A 20150-nucleotide genomic window follows, 5' to 3' on the forward strand; every position below is an offset into this window, starting at 1 on the left:
ACGGGGACGATGTTAACCACTTAAAGCTACTGAGATAATCCATGCAAAATACTTCGGACTCTAAAGCGCTCTATAAATGCTAAGCAATGTTAACATTGCATTAATCTATAGCGAAATGTTCCATCTGCTAAGAAATGGCATTTCTATCTCTCTCAGCTTGTGAGTGATGCAACGGCGAGTGGATTGTAAGGGTCTCCTATGAGGATTCTTTTGACCTTGGGAAAACAGGGTTTAGAGACTAGACAGCATTTTGGTTGCCATTCATAGCCTGAATTGTAGCTGCAGAGGCAGAATCATGCAAGATATGAGATGTTCCATTTTGAAGGATTTTAATTGATCAGAATCGGCTCCCCACTTGAATTTGTAAGCGGAGCTGATATCTACAGTCCTGCATTAAGAAGAATTAACTTAACACCGTTTGCATTTTAGTTACCAGTAATTTGAGCTGGCAGCCGCCCAACGATAGGTGAAGCTATCCTTCCTAGCTGCTTTTTACTCCACGAGAGGGCAGTGCAGTTCATTGACAACATTTCCCTTTCCAAATTGTTTCCATATTGCAATATGTTCCCTAAACATTAACATAAAACTGGAAGCTTTTGCCTGGCACTTTTAAGGCTATCCTAAACGCAAGCTTTCCTAAGGAGTAGAAGGAATAATGGTCGAAAGCACCAAAAAACGCAGGCACAACCCAAGCCAAGTTAAGCACTTTTAAATTTTACTGATTCAGTAGAAGGCACTGATTTTTGTTGTTGTTGTTAAAATGAATGAGACAGTGCCTTTTACTATGATTACGAACCAGGACTGAGAGAGTTCCATGGATGTACCCATCTTTGGCTATCCTTCAACTACATTTGTATCTACTCTGAAGATCTCCCAATCTTTTAAACACAAAGGACTGCAAAGGAAGGATCCACACCCCTTCCCCAAAAACCCCAAAGCGCTGCTGCTTAGTGCCAGGCAAATGCCAAAACTCTTGCCTACAGCTCTTTGCAACCTGCCTGCTGTGTCCAAAATACAGTAGGCTCTTTAAAATGATGAATGAAGGACGCAAGCGTCGGCATGCCAGAAGCACACTACCACCTAAACAAAATTTACATTCGCATTTAAATTTAGTTGCTTCCTTTATATTTTAAACAATCGTGATCCAAAACTATCTTTGTATCTGAAGCGACGTCAAAGCTTCCATTTCACAGTTCCTATGAAATGGATTGAATCCTACAAAGTGTCTCATTTTGAGGGGACAAGAGCCAGGATGAAGGCTTGGAGCGAGGGACTTAATTCATGCTGGCCTGCCAACGAAAACTGCTCTGAATGAAAGGACCCAAAAGCACTTTATAATAATAATTCAGGTCTCTGGAAGTGGACCCCATGGGAGCATGGCGGGATTACTCTGCTGTTAGTACTGGCAAACATTTTGAATGTTTTAAGGAAAGCCAGACTTTCCAATGAGAACAGTGGTTTTAATTATAGAGCCCTGAGGAACGACTTGAAAGAGTTTATTCTGTGCCTCCATAATATGCCAGCCTATATATAATGCTTTTTTAAAAAATTACATGTACAGTGGTACCTCGGGTTACATATGCTTCAGGTTACATACGCTTCAGGTTACAGACTCCACTAACCCAGAAATATTACCTTGGGTTAAGAACTTTGCTTCAGAATGAGAACAGAAATCGTGCTCCGGCGGTGCGGCAGCAGCAGGAGGCCCCATTAGCTAAAGTGGTGCTTCAAGTTAAGAACAGTTTCAGGTTAAGAACAGACCTCCAGAACGAATTAAGTACTTAACCTGAGGTACCACTGCACACTTCTTTTTACTGCACTTAAAAAAAGGACAGAAATATGCTCTCAGGCCACAAGCACAGGGAGTTTTATTCTCCTGTCCCTACAGGTTCACTGAAAATAGCTGGCTCATCATTTGAGTAAGCAGGCGACTGCTCTTGGCGCTCCCAGGACTAGGGGTCTTTAGCCATATCTGCCATGGGTAATAAGCTGCCTGCCAGCAGGGCAACCCCACACGTGGCAACACCAAAGGATATCATTGGGGTCGCCCCAAGGCCATCACCACCTCAATACAGTCGTACCTTGGATCTCAAACGTCTTGTCTCCCAAACGAATCGGCTCCTAAATCATCGAAACCCGGAAGTGAGTGTTCCGGTTTCCGAACCTTCTTTTGGAAGCTGAACTCCCAACAGGGTTTCCGATTGGCTGCAGGAGCTTCCTGCAGCCAATCAGAAGCCGTGCTTTGGTTTCCAAACGTTCTGGAAGCCGAACGGACTTCGGGAACGGATTCCGTTCGACTTCCAAGGTACAGCTATACTGTACTTTTGCTGGTTCCTGCCACTGTTTTCTGTGAGGCCCTACTGCTATGTGGTTGATTTCTAGACCTCTCTAGGATGAGGGTGTGATACTAGGGTAGCTCTTGAGTGAAAGATGAGAGAAGCGGCTGGTATTCATATTGAAAATACACATAGTATATAAATTTGTCTAAATAAATTCATTTTAAAAACCTGGTCTGACTCAGGGGACGTCCTACTCAGAGAATGCTATCCACTCCCATAGTATGGATCTTCCCCACACAACTCTTTGCAGCCCTCTTGCCAAACTTTGAAAATCTCCAATAATAATAATAATAATAATAATAATAATAATAATAATAATAATAGTAATAATAAATTTGTACCCCACCCATCTGACTGGGTTGCCCCAGCCACTCTGGGTGGCTTCCAACATATATAAAAACATAACAAAACAGTAAACATTAAAACGCTTCTTTGTACTGTGCTGCCTTCAGATGTCTTGTGGATAGTTATGCAGAAAGGCTGAGGAGAAATTTTCAGGGTAAGAAATGCGTATGTTATATAGCGTTCAAGTAAGGAGTACAAAGCACGGCCTCTGACCCGAAAGACGTTCAGAGGCCTAGCATACTTACATACCAGTGAGTCAAACTGGTCTCGAGGGCAAGCAAAGAGGCGTCCGTTAACACTGAGCGTTGTAAACACCGAAACATCGTTGGGTTTTAGCACCACCTTTTCTGTGAACGTGAAAAGCATGGGATATACTACAGAAAACGCACGCCCATTATCACAAGAAAAGTAAGTTGTCAAGAATTCTCATTGGAACAAAACAGAATGGCTGCCTACGGTGGAATTTGAGACACTCTCTTCCATTTGGAAGGGCAGCTTTTATAATTTGAGAGACCACTTGGCTGGATGACACATTCAAATATTCATGTGTGGCACTCAAAGGTTAGGTAAGTATTAGCAGCGGCTCAGTCGGTGGCGTTACTTGTGATTTGGATATATAAAATTTGTTTTTATTTGTTTGTGTTTTTATGCCAAAAAGTTTTTATGTACACAGTACAGAGACCACTGGGGCAGACATTCATTGTTTGTTTTCAATTGTCATTACACTCCGTAACACTCTTTCAAATATCAAATTTATGAGTGTTAATTTTTTGATCCCAATGTTTTTCTAATCACATCCGTAGTAGAACCACGTGACTCTTTTCTCCATTGCAGTCAATCTATACTGCTCCTAGAAAAGCTGGCATCTTTAAGAAAAACAACAGGAAGTTACCAATAAACCTTTTTTTTATAAAAAAAAACCAAAACCAAAAAACAGCAACAACATTTTACTTGTATTCATAGTTCTAGGCAGTGGAGTAGCGTGGGGGGTGCAAGGGGGGCCGGCCGCACCGGGCGCAACGTCTGGGGGTTAGGGTTAGGGGGTGCAAATCCACGGGTTAGGGGGCGCAAATTACTTGCCTTGCCCCGGGTGCTGACAACCCACGCTACGCCACTGGTTCCAGGTCAGCTTTGGGATTTGATCTTTGTCTTGTAAAGATCTTCAGGCGCCTGGACTGCAGCCTGCCTATGCTCTCAGTTATGACGAGACCCTCTTCTACACCAGACCAGTGTCTACCATTAAACGGCGATGCCATTCTACTGGGACTCAAATCTCTAGCCACCTTACTTTTTAAACTCTCCCTGGCATGAAGTGTAAGGAGATGGGTGAATTCTTCCCCGCTTTCCTCAGACTAACTTGGAGTCATCAAGAGTTCTTCAACAAAAAATTAGGAGGAACTTGGATCATTTCTCAAGCTCTTCTTGGCAGCACCCTATGGAGAAATGCTTCTACTGCCCTTCCTTTTTTTGCGGGGGTGGTGGTGGTAGGGGTGTTCTTTGAAGGATTGCATCTGGGAAAGCTGGGGATGGGGAAGCCCAATTCTTGGGCTAGCAGAGCACCCCATGCCCAGTCAATCCTAAAGGCTGCCTTTAGGGTAAAATGGTGTGACGTTAACATATGAGAGTGCTGGAGGTGAGATAGTTAAACAGGTTACCCAATCAGAACCTGGGGGTGGAGTCAGAGGGACTATAAAACCAGCTCTGGGAGGGGCGAAGGGAGGAGTTCGTTGGGAGTTGGGTGGTTGGTTGGAGTGGGAGCGAATTGGGATAGAGTCTGTGGGTAGGTTGAGTTAGTGTAGCGAAATAAGCTGAGTCAGGAGCTAGGAAGACAAGTAAATATCTGAGAGGTGGTTTAGTGAGTGAGAGCAGGGAGCGGAAGTTATAGGTCTGGATAGGCACCCCATGATTGTAATGGACCGATCCCGTTTATGAAACCACACGCTTGTTAAACTGCAATAAATAAACAGAAGTTTATGTTCCAATTTAACCCTGACTGGACTCAGTATTGTACCAGGTAGGGCCTGGGTGGTGGCAGCGAGAAATAAAGTGGTGGCACAGGGATGAACAGACAGTGAAACGTCCAGGGACCCTGTGTGATCGCCACAGAAAAGTTCTCTATGAGAATTGACTTTTGGCTCCCAACCCCAGATTGTCTGGGGGACAACGTCTCTCGCACAACATCTCCCTTGCTAGAAGTGCCCATAGGAAAAGTGATTTGAGAAAATCCACTCTGTGCTGGTTGTTCTTGGTGTGATGGCAACTCTGCCAGCTGTCCTAGAGGAAGCTCTTCAAAGCCCTCCAGCAAAGCAAGAGATTTCTCCACTGTGTTGCATGGGGCCTGCTTAGACCCTGGGGAAATCAGGGTGCGTGTGGTGGTGGGGAACTCTTCAAAGGAAGAATCTGAGGCCTTCCTGTGTTCACCTGAGGTGAGCATTCCCAAGTACCTGAAGCCTGTTTCTGAGTCTGAGCTGGATAGACTTCACTACCGTCCTCTATAAATGGAAGAAGGTAAAGGTAAAGGGACCCCTGACCATTAGTTCCAGTCGTGACCAACTCTGGGGTTGCAGTGCTCATCTCGCTTTACTGGCTGAGGGAGCCGGCGTACAGCTTCCGGGTCATGTGGCCAGCATGACTAAGCCGCTTCTGGCAAACCAGAGCAGCGCACGGAAATGCCGTTTACCTTCCCACCGGAGTGATACCTATTTATCTACTTGCACTTTGACGTGCTTTCGAACTGCTATGTTGGCAGGAACAGGGACCGAGCAACGGGAGCTCACCCCGTCGCGGGGATTTGAACCGCCGACCTTCTGATCCGCAAGCCCTAGGGCTCTGTGGTTTAGTCCACAGCGCTGGAAGAAGGCTGATGGCAAAAACACTGATGTTCCTGTTCAGGGAAATGGGTCTAAAGAGCTGTCAATGAGATTTATCACATTCAGATGAAGGTGGGGAAAGTTTTACCACAGCAACCCTAACATATAATGTAATAATTCATATCGGAATGTAATAGCGATGGTTGGGCTTGCTTTTTGGAAGAGATGCGTAAGATTGTGCTGTCAGTTATATTTAGCTCTCGCAATCCCATCAACAAAAGATACCTGCACGTCACAGATTGGTTCAGAAGGGCTAATTAACTGCCTTATAAATCTTTTTGTCCCAGCGTAGGTCCACCAGAATGCCTCCCACTCTGGTGAAATAAATCCTATTGAAATTGCAGAATAGGGACGCCCCTGGTATCAATTCATTTGCGGAAAAAGAATTGTCCGCGACAACAGTTTCTATTTGCGTTCCAATGTAGCTTTAATTAACTCTGTCAGAATTCACAGCGCCACACAAAATTGGAACCAGCAGTCGTACCTCAACGCAGCAATACCTTTCTTAAAGACTTCCCTTCAACTAATGCTCGGCCTTAAAGGTCAAATATGTAATCTTCTATCAAAACAAAGCTTTTGCCATAGGACCCTCCCTCCCCTCTCCCAAAAAACCCACCCTAAATTTTACCAAATGAAAACATATAGGGCATGATCTCCTATGCAAGAAGGATTCCCATAGGATTTATAGAACCTTGTTCCCCCCGCCTCAAGCATTAAAGGTAAAGGGACCCCAGACCATTAGGTCCAGTTGTGACTGACTCTGGGGTTGCGGCGCTCATCCCGCTTTATTGGCCGAGGGAGCGGGCGTACAGCTTCCGGGTCATGTGGCCAGCATGACTAAGCCGCTTCTGGCGAACCAGAGCAGCGCACGGAAACGCCGTTTACCTTCCCTCCGGAGTGGTACCTATTTATCTACTTGCACTTTGACATGCTTTCAAACTGCTAGGTTGGCAGGAGCTGGGACCGAGCAATGGACCCACACATAAATACTAAGGAGAGAAGGTAGGTTGGATGGGGACATGAGATACCTTCACAGACCACCCAGAGGCAGCATGCCAGCTAGCATGGTGTAGTGGTTCAAATGTTGGACTTGAAGACCAAGGATCAAATCCCCACTCAGCCATGAAGCGCACTGGGTGAGCTTGGGCCAATCACATTTTTTTTAGCCTAACCTACCTCACAGGGTCGTTGTGAGGAGAAAACGGAAAGCAGGAGGACCATGTCAGCTAAGTGTAAATAGGGCTGCATCCTTATTTGTTAAATTTGTATCCTGTCTTTCCACCAGAGTTTATATATTACCACAAAGCTGTTGTGCTATTTTTATTGTTATTATTATTTCAGTTTATATACCGCTGTATAACTACAGATCTCAGGGCAGTTCACCGATCCTAACACAGATATACTACTAAAAAAGCCTCTTTATTTAAAAATATCATGGAAGATATACATCAGTCAAATTATTGAATCAAGTCTGTCGACCAACTAAATATTTTTCGGCTGATTCATCGACTGGCTTTTAAACCAATGAATCTATTAAGTTTAAACATACTTGCTTATTTCTGAAAACGTACAGGGTACGTATGTGCCTCTTTTTTTTATCTATTAAACGAACCGTGAGGTGATTTCCAGTTTAATGATTTTCATCATGGTGAGATGGCAAGAATATCTTTAATATTCTCTTCACAGCAGCGGCAAACCAGGCACATGGGGCAGCCTCAAAAATAAACAGGTGAGCCGTTAATACGCTGCCTCCCAAGTAATCAACTAAAGCTTTAGCTGATTAATGTACAACTAAACCAATCCATTGGATTAATCTACAATTAAAGGCTGAAAGCTTACATTCTCACTCTGGCCATGGATCTAATTTGTGTAATGTGCTGTGGCTTCAGACTGAGGTTTCCGGCTGCAGATTTGGGGGTGGTGTGGTGTGGTGGGGAGGTTGATGACAGCCAAGGCGCAGAAATTTAGATTCCGCCGCCCACAGCGAAAGGTGCAGTCCGGTTGGCCAGGTATTAAAAATGAAACACGAAAAGTCTTTAAAGAAATCAGCGCGAGCTTTTACCATTCCTTCATGGTCTGCTGCCCCAAAGGTAAATGAGGAGTGTTAAAGATTATGCAAATTCCCTTACCTCCTCCCGAGCTCATCTTTACTAATATCAAGCCATCTCCAGAGCCTAGCTTGTCAGCTACGGCACTGATAACTTCTTTTACGGAAGACAACACTGGAATGCGGATTGTCGTGTAGGTTTGGTCGATGCAGTACACCTTGAACAAAACTTCAGACAAAAACAAGGCACATCATGAATAAGGGCTGTAAGAAGATGAAACAAGGTAGGATGCAGACTATGATGATGATGATGATGATGATTTATACCCTGCCCATCTGGCTGGGTTTCCCCAGCCACTCTGGGCGGCTTCCAACAAAGTATTAAAATACAATATATAGGATATACAGTGGTGCCTCGCAAGACGAAAAGAATCCGTTCTGTGATTCTCTTCGTCTAGCGGTTTTTTCGTCTTGCGAAGCAAGCCCATTGACAGATTAACGGATTAGCGCTATTAGCGGCTTCTAGCGGCTTATCTGCTGATCAGATCAGCTGATAAGCGGCTTAGCGGCTTAGAAAAAGGGGGGAAGGAAAAAAACCCCGCAGGAACTCGCAAGACATTGTCGTCTTGCGAAGCAAGCCCATAGGAGATTCGTTTTGCGAAGCACCTCCAAAACGGAAAACTCTTTCGTCTAGCGAGTTTTCCGTCTTGCGAGGCATTCGTCTTGCGGGGCACCACTGTATAGGATATATAGGGCATAGGATGTAAATCAGATCAACCAAAGGCCTGGTTAAAAAGGAACGAGGAGGAGGCACACGAAGGAGGGCCTCAGGGTCCAAGGAGGTTCATATGGAAAGAGGTGGTCCTTGAGGTATTGCATTACAACTGTATGCAACTTAGCACTGCCACATTTTACTTTCTTTCGTTAAAGGGGAGGGTGTTCTCAGTGGGCCCCATAGTTCCTTGCTTCTCCTAGGCCCAATCCTAAAGCAGAGATGGGGAAGTTGATGTTGCTCCCGTCACCCCTGACCATTGTGGCTGGGGCGAAGGAGAGCTGGAGTCCAAGAACATCTGGAAAACCACAGGATCCCCATCTCTGTCTGAGAGGGAGGAGGCAAGATCTGTGGAGGCTTCCTTCTGTTTCTCCTTGCTCCTCACACCGCTCACATGCTGTTGAGAGAGCAGGGCACCAACAGCAAGGAGGAGCAGCAGCCGAACCAGAAAGTCCCAGAGATTGGCAGTAGGCATGCATTTTTATCCCTATTGTTGATAATTAATTAATTAATTAATTAATTAATTAATTAATTAATATTTAGCTATACCCTGCCCTCCCCGGTTCAAAAACCAGGCTCAGAGCGGTTAACAACAAATTTAAAACACTTAATTGTAAAAGCAGCATAAAATACAGTATAAAAACACGAATAACAATAAAATTCAAAGTTCAGAAATCAATGTAGGGGAAATCCATCTAATGAGCATTAGATAGTCACCAGGGCTAGCTGGTGGAATTAGTCCTACTTGGGCCAGCGAGGAGGCCAGGGGAGAATTAGCTATGGGGTCTCAGAGCGGGTAATCTTCATAAAAGGGGAAGAGGATGGAAGAGAAGGGTAATAAAAGATCAGGCTGAATTCAAATTAAAGGCCAGGTGGAATAGCTCTGTCTTACAGGCCTGACGGAAGGAGGTTAAATCCTGAAGGGCCCTAGTCTCATGGGACAGAGCATTCCACCAGGTTGGATCCAACACTGAAAAGGCCCTGGCCCTGGTGGAGGATAGTCTGACTTCCTTAGGGCCCGGGACCTCTAAAATGTGGTTATTCATGGACCTTAAGGTCCTCTGCGGGGCATACCAGGAGAGGCAGTCCAGTAAATACCAGTCCTTGATGCTTGGCAGACTAAGAAAGGGCGGTGAGTTGCTAGCGGGGAGAAGATGGTTTAATCCTGACCACTCCTAACCCAGCTCAGGGGCCGTCTCAACATGAGAAGAGACCCTGGGCAAAATTCCATCCGGGGCTGGTGGTGCTTTTCTTCTATCATCCAAGTCTTGCGATCGTACTCAATGACTTACGTTCATCACTTCCCCTTATGGGCTGTCGTTTTTGCGTTCTTTCGTCACTCGTGTTGAAGTGCTGCAAGAGAACTTTGTGCTGGGGAAACAAACCCGACAAAACGCCACGATTGTAAATGCAAGTAGAAAACTTTTCCAGAAAGCTACTGCATGTTATGTAAGAGTTGTCATGCCAGATCAGGCCCAAGATCCACCTAGTCCGGCAGCCCATTAGCGGATTAGCGCTATTAGCGGCTTAGCGGATTTAGCGGATCAGCTGATAAGCGGTTTAGCGGCTTAGGATCAGCTGATAAGTGGCTTAGCGGATCAGCTGTTAAGCGGCTTAGCTTAGACATTTTTGTCTTGCGAAGCAAGCCCATAGGAGATTCGTTTTGCGAAGCACCTCCAAAACGGAAAACCCTTTCGTCTAGCGGGTTTTCCGTCTTGCGAGGCATTCGTCTTGCGGGGCACCACTGTATTAGTTTTTTTACCATATCATTTTCAACAGTAATTAAACATACTTTTACATCTTATTCAAATTTTTGACTTCCATCAATCCTGTCTGAAAATTTTCCAATCTAATCTCTCGGTATGCATTTCTTATCTTCCCTATTACATTTCAAACTCATAACCAATATCTCTATCTTTTTCTACTTTGTAACACTTCGTATATTTCTCCTTACGAAACTTCTTGTGGTCCTACTAGCATAATTTGTTGATTACAGTTGCTCCTCAAATAATTCATATACTTCTCCCAATCTTCGGTAAATCTCTGGTCCCGCAGGTTTCGAATCCTTCCTGTCATTTTGTCCAATTCTGCATAGTCCATTAATTTCGCCTGCCATTCTTCTTTCGTCGGAATTTCTTCTTGTTTCCATTTCTGGGCTAACAATACTCTTGCTGCAGTTGTTGCATATAAAAACAATTTAACATCTTGCCTATTAAGCAATCTCCTCGCTCTAGAGCATGAGACTCTTAATCTCAGGGTTGTGGGTTCGAGTTCTACGATGGACAAAAAATTCCTGCATTGCAGGGGGTTGGACTAGATGACCCCTGTGGTCCCTTTCAACAGTTCTACGATTCTATGCCCTCCCCAGCAACTGGCATTCAGAGCAGAGGTGGCTGGTGCTGAATGGGACTAGTGGGGCAGAAGGCAGGAAGACCAACACTAGGTGGAGCCAGAGCCCGTATCAGAATCCTTGTTTTGTCCCCATCCTCTTTCCTGCTGAGTTCTACAAGGACTGAGGAAGCTGAGAAGATAGCGCCACCACCTGGACAGATTATTGAGAAGGCAGGTGGGTGCGGGCTGGCCGAGAGCAACCTGAGGTTGGTGGGGCAGTGGACCATTTGCCCTATGGGAGCTGACCTCAGTGATTTGGAGACATACGGCCTTTGATACTGGAGGCAGTCTACACAAAGCCTTTGTGTGGCTAGCGGCTATTGGTCATGAGTTTGCCTAATCCCTTTCTGAAGCCATCCAAGTTGGCAGCCGCCACTGTATGCTGTGGTGGTGAATCCCATCATTTAACTTTGTGATGTGTTATACAGCTGATGGTGCGTGTGGGAGAAAGAATAACAGAATACCCATAGATCTGATCAAATTTCATTGCGTGGACTTGCTTCTTCTTTGGAGACTAAATTCCCAGGGCACCTTCACATCTTCTGTTTTAACCGCATGCATGTAACGTTATGCGTACACACAAAACTATAACACGTCTGCACAACCAATGTGCTTTCCAAAGTATAAACGATACAGATGCGTCGGACAGGATACAATAGCAAAGATGTACTTGCCAATCCACTTGCCCTTAGTGGTTGGGAAAATAACAGTTTAACATTTTATGTGGGCCGATCAATCAAAATAGTTACCTTTTTCTGTGGTGCTTTAGCTTCCTCTGATCTGCAAAAAGAAAAAATACAGCATATTTTTGGAGAGTGAAATTTGGAAGATTTTAGCAACAATGGTTTGGTTCACACGTAACACTAAACCATGGTTTGGCACAATGTGCACAAGCGAAATCCAAGCGAAGCCTCAGGCTTGTGCATGCCACTCTCCTTCTCCCCATGAGGCTAGGAAAAGAACTCTTCTAGCATTTAATCATTCAAAGAATCCTTGCTTTGCATTATGTATGAAAAAAGAGATCAAGGTGGTTTGTTTTTTGAAGCAAAGCTGTTTCAAGAGGAGGGACATAGTAACATAGGTTGCTGCCTTTCCAGTGAGTCCATTAGTGGATTGTAGATTCCATTAAGCTCAGTGTTCATCTTCTACACTGACGGACACATCTCTCTGGGGTTTCAGGCAGGGATTCTACCTGGAAAAGACAGGTATTGGCTTCTACCTGTAAAGCAGATCCTCTGCCACTGAGCTGTGGCCCTTCCCCAAAAATCTAGAGCAAAGAAGCAGGGGCAGGTGGAAGCTCCTTCACCCAAGAGCCTAATAATAATAATAATAATAATAATAATAATAATAATAATAATAATAATAATAATAATAATTTATTATTTATACCCTGCCCATCTGGCTGGGCTTCCCCAGCCACTCTGGACGGCTTCCAAAAAAATATTAAAATACTGTAATACATCAAACATTAAGAAGCTTCCCTAAACAGGGCTGCCTTCAGATGTCTTCTAAAAGTCTGGTAGTTGTTGTTCTCTTTGACATCTGGTGGGAGGGCATTCCACAGGGAGGGCGCCACTACCAAGAAGGCCCTCTTCCTGGTTCCCTGTAACTTGGCTTCTCGCAGTGAGGGAACCACCAGAAGGCCCTCGGCGCTGGACCTCAGTGTCCGGGTAGAACGATGGGGGTGGAGACGGTCCTCCTGGACCAGGGCCGTTTAGGGCTTTAAAGGTCAGCACCAACACTTTGAATTGTGCTTGGAAACGTACTGAATTCCTTTGCAGGATTCAAAATCCATGTTTGCAAACCACAGTCTTCCTCTTCCTCTCTCCTGTAACATCTAGAAACACAGATGTATGGTAGGATGCCTTGGCACTTCAGGTTTCCCTACTCCACTTTGTTGGCCTGGTTTGGACATCATGCTAAACCGTGGTTGATTGCTCAATAGCACAATGACATTTCATAATACTATATGTTTTCCTGCTCTTTTTGGTATAAAACTCTTAAAAAGTTCTAGCCAAATTCTTTGCTGATGGGGAGACGGAATACAGTGAAGCTTTCTCTCTGTATTTGCAAAAGCTAGTTTAGAGATGAACAAATTCAAGGTTATGCTTACATTTGTTTCATAGTCTTCTCTAGCTCTGGTAGTTGCTCTTTGAGCGCTGTAATCATCCTCGTATCATCTGATACACATACATAAAACTCCTATTAAATGAAAAAGAACACTCTTCAAACAATAATACAAAGAGGCAGTCAACTTGTCAAGATATGTATTGCAGGTGGGCTGACTACGAAGAAAAACGGTTCAATAGAGGTTCCTGACAAATACCGGAGAAACAAATGTCCGCATTGGAAAAGTTCAAAAGGATGGAAGATGCCCTCTGAATCTTACTCCACCTCTAATCCAATATTATCTCAAGAGATGGAGTTGGCAGAGTGAGATGGTCACCTCTAGCAACAGATCTTCCATGTCATTAAAGAGAGAGAGAATGTCAGTTATTTAAAAGGTAAAGGACCCCTGGGTGGTTAAGTCCATTGTGGGGATTCGAACCTCCGACCTTCTGATCGGCAAGCCCAAGAGGCTCAGTGGTTTAGACCACAGCGCCACCTAACACAGTACGGTTTACTGCCAAGTAGTATTACAGGCATGGGATTGCGCTGGAAATGTCTAGGTTACATATTCTCACAATGCCCATTTCTTTCAATGTGACTGTCTCTGTATTAGAAAACAGACTGATACCTCCACCCCCACTTTCCTTCCTGAAATTGCAGCCAGTGGCAACAAGGCATGAGATTGTTTGCAGCAGCAATGCAAAAACCCCAAGGACATCTATAGTTGTTTGTACTTGAATGTAACATCCTTAGGAAGAATTCTAAAAGCTTGGAAAACAGTCTTGGCTCAGCTCTCCTGCCTCAGTAACTAGTTAATATTGATTTCAACGAAGCAGCAGTACTAATCAATTGTGCCCTACCTCCAGAAAGGCCATTGCCGCTTCGTCCTCTTGCAGGATATCTCCATACAAAGCAGCCCATTGCAGCACTAAGCGAATGACTCGCCGTTTGTTGTTTAGGGCATAATCCATTTTTTCTTGCTCCGTACCCTGCGAAGGCTGAGCGTGGTAAGTGCCAAGATGTCAAGGAAAACGTTCACTCTGCTACTTCATCCACCCCCCTCAGAATTTCCCATCGCTTCCTCCTAACAAAGCGCGCTTAAAATTGATGCTTTCAAGCGCTGTGAAAGACACAACTGCCCAGCAGGATTTTCAAGATCAGTAACATTTTGTGTGTTCTCCAGTTTATATACTTTCATGGCTTTTGATGACTTAGCATGGCGGTGGTGGGGAGGTGAACCCAACGGGCCTTTCCTTGTAAAGTACAATTGGCAAATGGTTCAAGGGACATGGACCCAATTCGTTACTTTCCCTGGACTGTGGATGCTCGTTGGTGGTGGAAGAGTGGGATCAAAGCAAGCCCTCTGGCCTTAAGGGAGATGCAGAAAGATGCACGATAGCCACTGTAGTAATAAACTGAACAAAGTGTAGGTAGATATATTATTTCTATGGCTTTGTATTTGTGTAGGAGGCAGATAGCACAGCACATTTCTATAGTCCTGTTTTAGCTGATGTTGTGCTCTTCAACTTTAACTTGTGGTTTTTGCCTCTGCAGAGAAATAATAATAATTTATTATTTATACCCCACCCATCTGGCTGGGTTTCCCCAGCCACTCTGGGCGGCTCCCAACAGAATATTAAAAACACGATAAAACATCAAACATTAAAAACTTCCCTAAACAGGGTTGTCTTCAAATGTCTTCTAAAAGTCAGATAGTTGTTTATTTCCTTGACATCTGGTGGGAGGGCGTTCCACAGGGCGGGCACCAACAACAAGAAGGCCCTCTGCCTGGTTCCCTGTAACATCACTTCTCGCAGGGAGGGAACCGCCAGAAGGCCCTCGGAGGAGGACCTCAGTGATTCTATTTGCAGGAGATGTACATGCAACAATTGTTGATTCTTTTTGCTGTGATTTGTTCACGAGTTAATTGCTTGGCAGCATGGGGCATATGAAAGTGTGTGTGTGTGTGTGTTGGGGGGAAGGCAAGGACCACTGGTTTTCCAGGCCACTGCCACAGATCGGGGGGTGGGGGCATAGGGCTGGTTCTAGTTTCTATTGCCACTTCTAGCTTGCACTGTGGTGACATTAGCCTGGGACTCTGTGATGTGGGGGCTGGTGGTATTTGCCTTCCTGTCAGTGGAGGTGAGGCATTTGGCTTCCCTAACATAATTCAGCCTGTCCTTTCATTAGGGAAGTAAGAAAGCAGCTATTTCTGTTCCAACCTATCTTTGTCACAACCAGCGCTGTTTCTCTTCTGCTGCAGTCCTGTTTCTGCCAAATATTGTATTTCTCACCGTCCACTATTTAATGTAATGTATATAATTAGTTCGACAACATAATTAATGGCACAATTATTTCCACACCACTTGTTCTGATTTAAAGGACATGTCAAACCAATGTTTTTAATAAAAATAAAAATAAAAAGGTCATTCATGATGTATCAGTTGCAGGCTTAAAAACCAACCAACCCAAGAACCTTATGAGTGAGTACTAATCCTATTCACTGGACTGATTTCCATTCCAGGTCTGGGATGAAACAATGAACAGCAGCAACTGCTGCTTCCATTTATGATGGAGTTTTCTGAAGCCCCAGCCTTTCACAGCCATCTCCCTTTGAAAATAAGACAGGCAGAGCATCTTTGCACATAGATATATTGCCTCATCAACCTTCTGCTCACACAGACCTTTGGTATGTGTGCATTTCCAACCCCGAGTCCAGCATGACCAAGGGAAAGAGCACGTTGGTTTTTTTTAAAGTATATATGGTTATGTTAGCAATAATATAAATCTGTATCATTAAACAAGTCAATGGAATCCATTAAAATTTCATTGTGATTATTACTGTTTGCAAGCCAGCAATTAAGATGCAATGGAATGCTACCCTCACCAACTTCAGATGCAGTTTCCTCTGTATCCTGGTTCCTTCCCACGCAGAACAGGTGCAGCAAACAGTATTTTGAAATGTACGCATATGTCAGAGTTTTGTTGTTACAGGGCAACTCGGGTGTAAACTTCTCCCTTTTGGAAAGGGCATATCTTGACATTAATATCAGAAATGGCGACTGCCCAGCACAACCTTGGTTTGAGGGACGTGCTTGTTCACAATGCATCTCTTATCAGTCCAGGGTCAGCAGAGATGAGTCTACAAGCACTACTGAAATTCTACTTAGTCCAGGCTGACTTGGGATCCAGTGACAGACAGATCTGACAGACAGCTGTATATAGCTAGATCCTCACGAAACAGGGAGGAAATTGAATATAATAGTATTTTGTGCGTTCCATGTGGAATTAATGGCCCAGAATATTTTCTGCATATGACAGTTCTGACAAGCACAGGGCCGTTGTGAATGTAAGTCTTAAAATAAACTGTTTCTTTCAAATCAAAGCACGGGGGCTTTGACATGCAATCTCTGGGATGTCTCAAGAGACTGTGAGCTGATCAGAAGGGAAAACAAATGCATCAATAGAGCCTCTTGCACAATATGACTAAAGCAGTAATTTAAGGGGGGGGATAGAAACTGGGCTTATTAAGCCATTTTTTTTTGTTTCCCTTAGACACTGCTACAGCTACTTAACAGCCTAGGACATGGGACATCCTACTGAAATCTAGAGTCATGGGAAAAAGAAAGTACACCCTCTTTGAATTCTGCAGTTTTACATACGAGGACAAAATAACAATCACCTGTTCCTTAGCATGTCTAAGGAACATGGTGCAATATGTCATGACTGCAGGTTTTAACTGAACTTATAAAAATGTATATATTTGGTTGAGATTAGAAAAGTCAGGCTACCTGATGGAGGTGAGAGTAGACATTGCATTGCCTAGCTTGGTCCCTTTAACTGTTTGTAGGGACAGTTATAACATTCCATAAATCAAGTAGCATTTCACTGAGCCGTTCTCTCCCTGCAGCTTCTACCATGCAAGCCCTGTAATTATTTAATATCCTTCTATCTGCTTATTAAGTGACTCACCACAGGCGCTAGTAATTTTTGCCGTTATTTTTCATTGCTCATCTACTTATTTTTAATTCTGCTAATAATTTCTCCCATGCAAATGTGATCGTGGGGTGTGCGGGGGGGGGGAGGGGGAACCCTCCCTCCCCAAATGTTCACGCTGCATATCTATTAGAATAATAGCGTTATGTATAAATAAATGACAGAGAGGCTGTAATTTTGAAAGGTATTAATCAACAACGATGTTGTGACTGAATACCGATCTCAACAAGTTTCGTTGCTTTAAAATTGCAATAATTTTTTACAGCCCGTTCCTCCCTCAATGCAAGCAGGGATCTAGTTCCTTTTCACGTGCATTGGAACCAAATGTTCGGTATTTATCACCATGAGAGAGTAGATGAATGGGATCAGATCATGTGTGTGTAACATGCTAACCTTTCTCTTAAAACAATACAGAAATAATAATATAATAATAATACAATAAGTGGTATTCAACTGTGTACCTCCACCACCCACAAATCTGGTCTGGAGGCTTGGTGGAAAACACAGAAGAGGTTTGGAGTGGGTGTTGGTGGAGAATCGTGCATTAAACTAGTAAGAGACTGACACCAAAGGCCAGAGGCAGGAGGCAGAAAAGGACTGAGAACAGGGCTGTGCACACACTTCTGAATCCAGTACGCTCCCAACATTGGTTTGGGAAGTGGTGCACACACGGCGTTCGCCACACAACCCATATTTATCCTGTCGTTCCTTGGGAAATGCTGAGGTTTGATCTGTTTCCCCCAAAACTAACTTCATTTCGAACACAGAAAAACAACAACATCCCTGCCCTCTGGACCTAGTTCTGTTTTAAGCCAGTAATGTGTACACAGTCTTAAGTCAACCCCTGGAGACCACGCAAGGCTACATTTAGTGAACAATAAGGAAGCTGAAATCCAAGAGAGGCCAGGTCCCAAGAAAAGAAAAAGGCAGGAGAATGTGAATTAAATCTAAGCTAGGTTCTGTGCTACGAAAACAGACTACATCCTGCACAACGTGACTGAAGCCAGGCAGGATTTCTGTACTTCCAACATTTAGTTCATCTGTTTCTTTGGTGGGGAAAAAAAGATTTTGCTCCTGTCACACAAACACACACACACACACACACACACAAATACCGTCAGCTGGGCTGTATTTATGTGGCTTTTGTTGCTTTCCTCAACACATGTCACAGGTTTTTAATTACTTTTGCTATTTGTGGCACCACAATAGCATTCAAACAGATCTAGTTTCCAGGGTGATCTTGCAAGCCGATGTAGAAATTTGAAAATAGGTGGCCTCCAAAGAGCTTATTATTTTAAATGATTTAGTATAACCTGCTGGTGGGTAAAGCCAACACTTGGGGATAGAGGTGGAGGAGAAACAAGCAAGGGAGACAATAGGAGGCAGAGTTGCCGGGGATCACAAGCGCTGTTGCACTCATGCCCTGTTTGCGGGATTCCCATAGGCATCTCGATGGCCACCTTGAGAACAGGGTTCAGGACTATATAAACCTTGGCTTGATCCAACAGGGCTTTCCTTAGGTTCTTATGAGCATTGGGGAAATGGCTTGCAAAATACTCGCAGTCATTCATAGCATTAGGCTTAAGGCAGATGTTCCATCCATACTGGTTAATCTTGCTCTAGGAATGAGATGGCTTGAGAGTTTAGTTCCATCATGAATGATGCTGGAATGATTAATACTCACAGGCTCCTATCTTATGTGCTCTGACCTGGGAGTAAGGGAAAGGACCCCTGGACGGTTAAATCCAGTCAAAAGTGACTATGGGGTTGCGGCGCTCATCTCGCTTTCAGGCCGAGGGAGCTGGTGTTTGTCCAAAGACAGCTTTCCGGGTCATGTGGCCAGCATGACTAAACTGCTTCTGAAACAACGAGACACCCTGGTGGAAACCAGAGCACATGGAAACACCGGTTACCTTCCCGCTGCAGCGGTACCTATTTATCTACTTGCACTGGCATGCTTTCAAATTGTTGGGTTGGCAGGAGCAGGGACCGAGCAACAGGAGCTCACCCCGTTGCGGGGATTCGAACCGCCGACCTTCTGATCGGCAAGCCCAAGAGGCTCAGGGGTTTAGACCACAGCGCCACATGCATCCCTGACTTGGGAGTAAATCCTATTGAACAGAGTGGGACTTAATCCTGAGAAACGCAGCACAGCATTGTAACAAAATGAATAAAGTGAAAAAGAGCTAACGCTCCAAGAGTTGATTCTCCCTTCTTGACTTTCTTGCTTAACTTCCATGGGCTTTCTTGTCAGAAAGGGTCTACTGATGGATGTGGTAGCTCAGCAGTTTCCCGACCACGCCAAGCGTTGATGCCAGCCTTGCTTACCACCGAATTAGGTGTCTAATATGTTTTCGTTGTTTTTTAAAAAATAATAATCAAAAAGGATATTGAGCCATCAAAGCCGGACAAAGCTGATTATTTGGCATGAATATGCAATGCATCATAACAAAATCAAGTACACCAGCATCTGTGAAAATCAAAAGTAACAGAACGTTATACTCCTGCATGCCAATATAATTTCCCACCATTGCAAAATATATGGTTCCCTCCTCCGCGGTAAACAGCACAAAAAGAGTTATACCAGATGTGTTTTGCACATTAAAAGCAATTAATTAACAGTGCGATCCTAGACATGTCTTGTCAGAAGCAAGTCTCTTTGAGTTCAGTAGGACTTGTTCCCAGGTCCAATACTCAATGTATTTAAACCCCACTGAATATCGTGGGACTTATATCTGAATAGACATATATAAAATTGCACTGTAAATTACAGTAACTTGTCTTGGATCCTAAGAACTGCAAGGATCATTCTGCTTGCAAAATGGGACTTTCCTGTCTGCTCCCTTTTATCTGCACACAACAATTGTTTCCAAAAAATTTTTCTTCCTTTTGCCTTTTTAAGGGCAACCCAGGCCACAAGAAGATGCCAGGCAGTTTTTTGAAATATTTAGCCACAGGCTTTGCTGTTGCTATGCCATGGGTTGCTTGTAAGCATTTTACAGAGCTCTAGCTAAAGATGTCTCTGACTAGGAGCTGGGAGAAGAGGGCACAGGAATTAGGGGAATTAAACACAGACACAAGGTCCAGGGAGTGGATTGTGGAAGCAGAGGCTCATGAGACAGATGGATGGAGGAAGCAGAAGCAAATTAAGGGTGGCAGGGAAGAAAGTGGCAAGGAAATGAGGAACTTAGGAATAGGAGAAAGAGCTATATGTATTAAGAAAGGAGGCTTGTATGTTTTTAGCAGTAAGTTAGAGGACAAACAAAAGAACCAGGGATGAT

General features: G+C 44.1%; 1 protein-coding gene across 4 annotated transcripts in view; it reads right to left on the minus strand.

Annotated features, from left to right (window-relative positions):
• RAPGEF4 (Rap guanine nucleotide exchange factor 4) overlaps nucleotides 1-20150 on the minus strand; it is a 168712-nt gene that overhangs the window by 17333 nt on the left and 131229 nt on the right. For all 4 annotated transcript variants that reach the window (XM_081206609.1, XM_081206607.1, XM_081206608.1 and 1 more), the window contains 7 exons: nucleotides 19261-19339; nucleotides 13734-13884; nucleotides 12878-12966; nucleotides 11514-11544; nucleotides 9666-9744; nucleotides 7684-7830; nucleotides 2934-3031 (listed from right to left, as the gene is read on the minus strand). In XM_081206609.1, coding sequence (XP_081062735.1) covers nucleotides 2934-3031; nucleotides 7684-7830; nucleotides 9666-9744; nucleotides 11514-11544; nucleotides 12878-12966; nucleotides 13734-13884; nucleotides 19261-19339 — 674 coding nt within the window. The remainder of the gene's footprint in view (nucleotides 1-2933; nucleotides 3032-7683; nucleotides 7831-9665; nucleotides 9745-11513; nucleotides 11545-12877; nucleotides 12967-13733; nucleotides 13885-19260; nucleotides 19340-20150) is intronic.

Source organism: Podarcis bocagei, assembly GCF_964188305.1.
Source record: "Podarcis bocagei genome assembly, chromosome: 1".
NCBI lineage: Eukaryota > Metazoa > Chordata > Lepidosauria > Squamata > Lacertidae > Podarcis > Podarcis bocagei.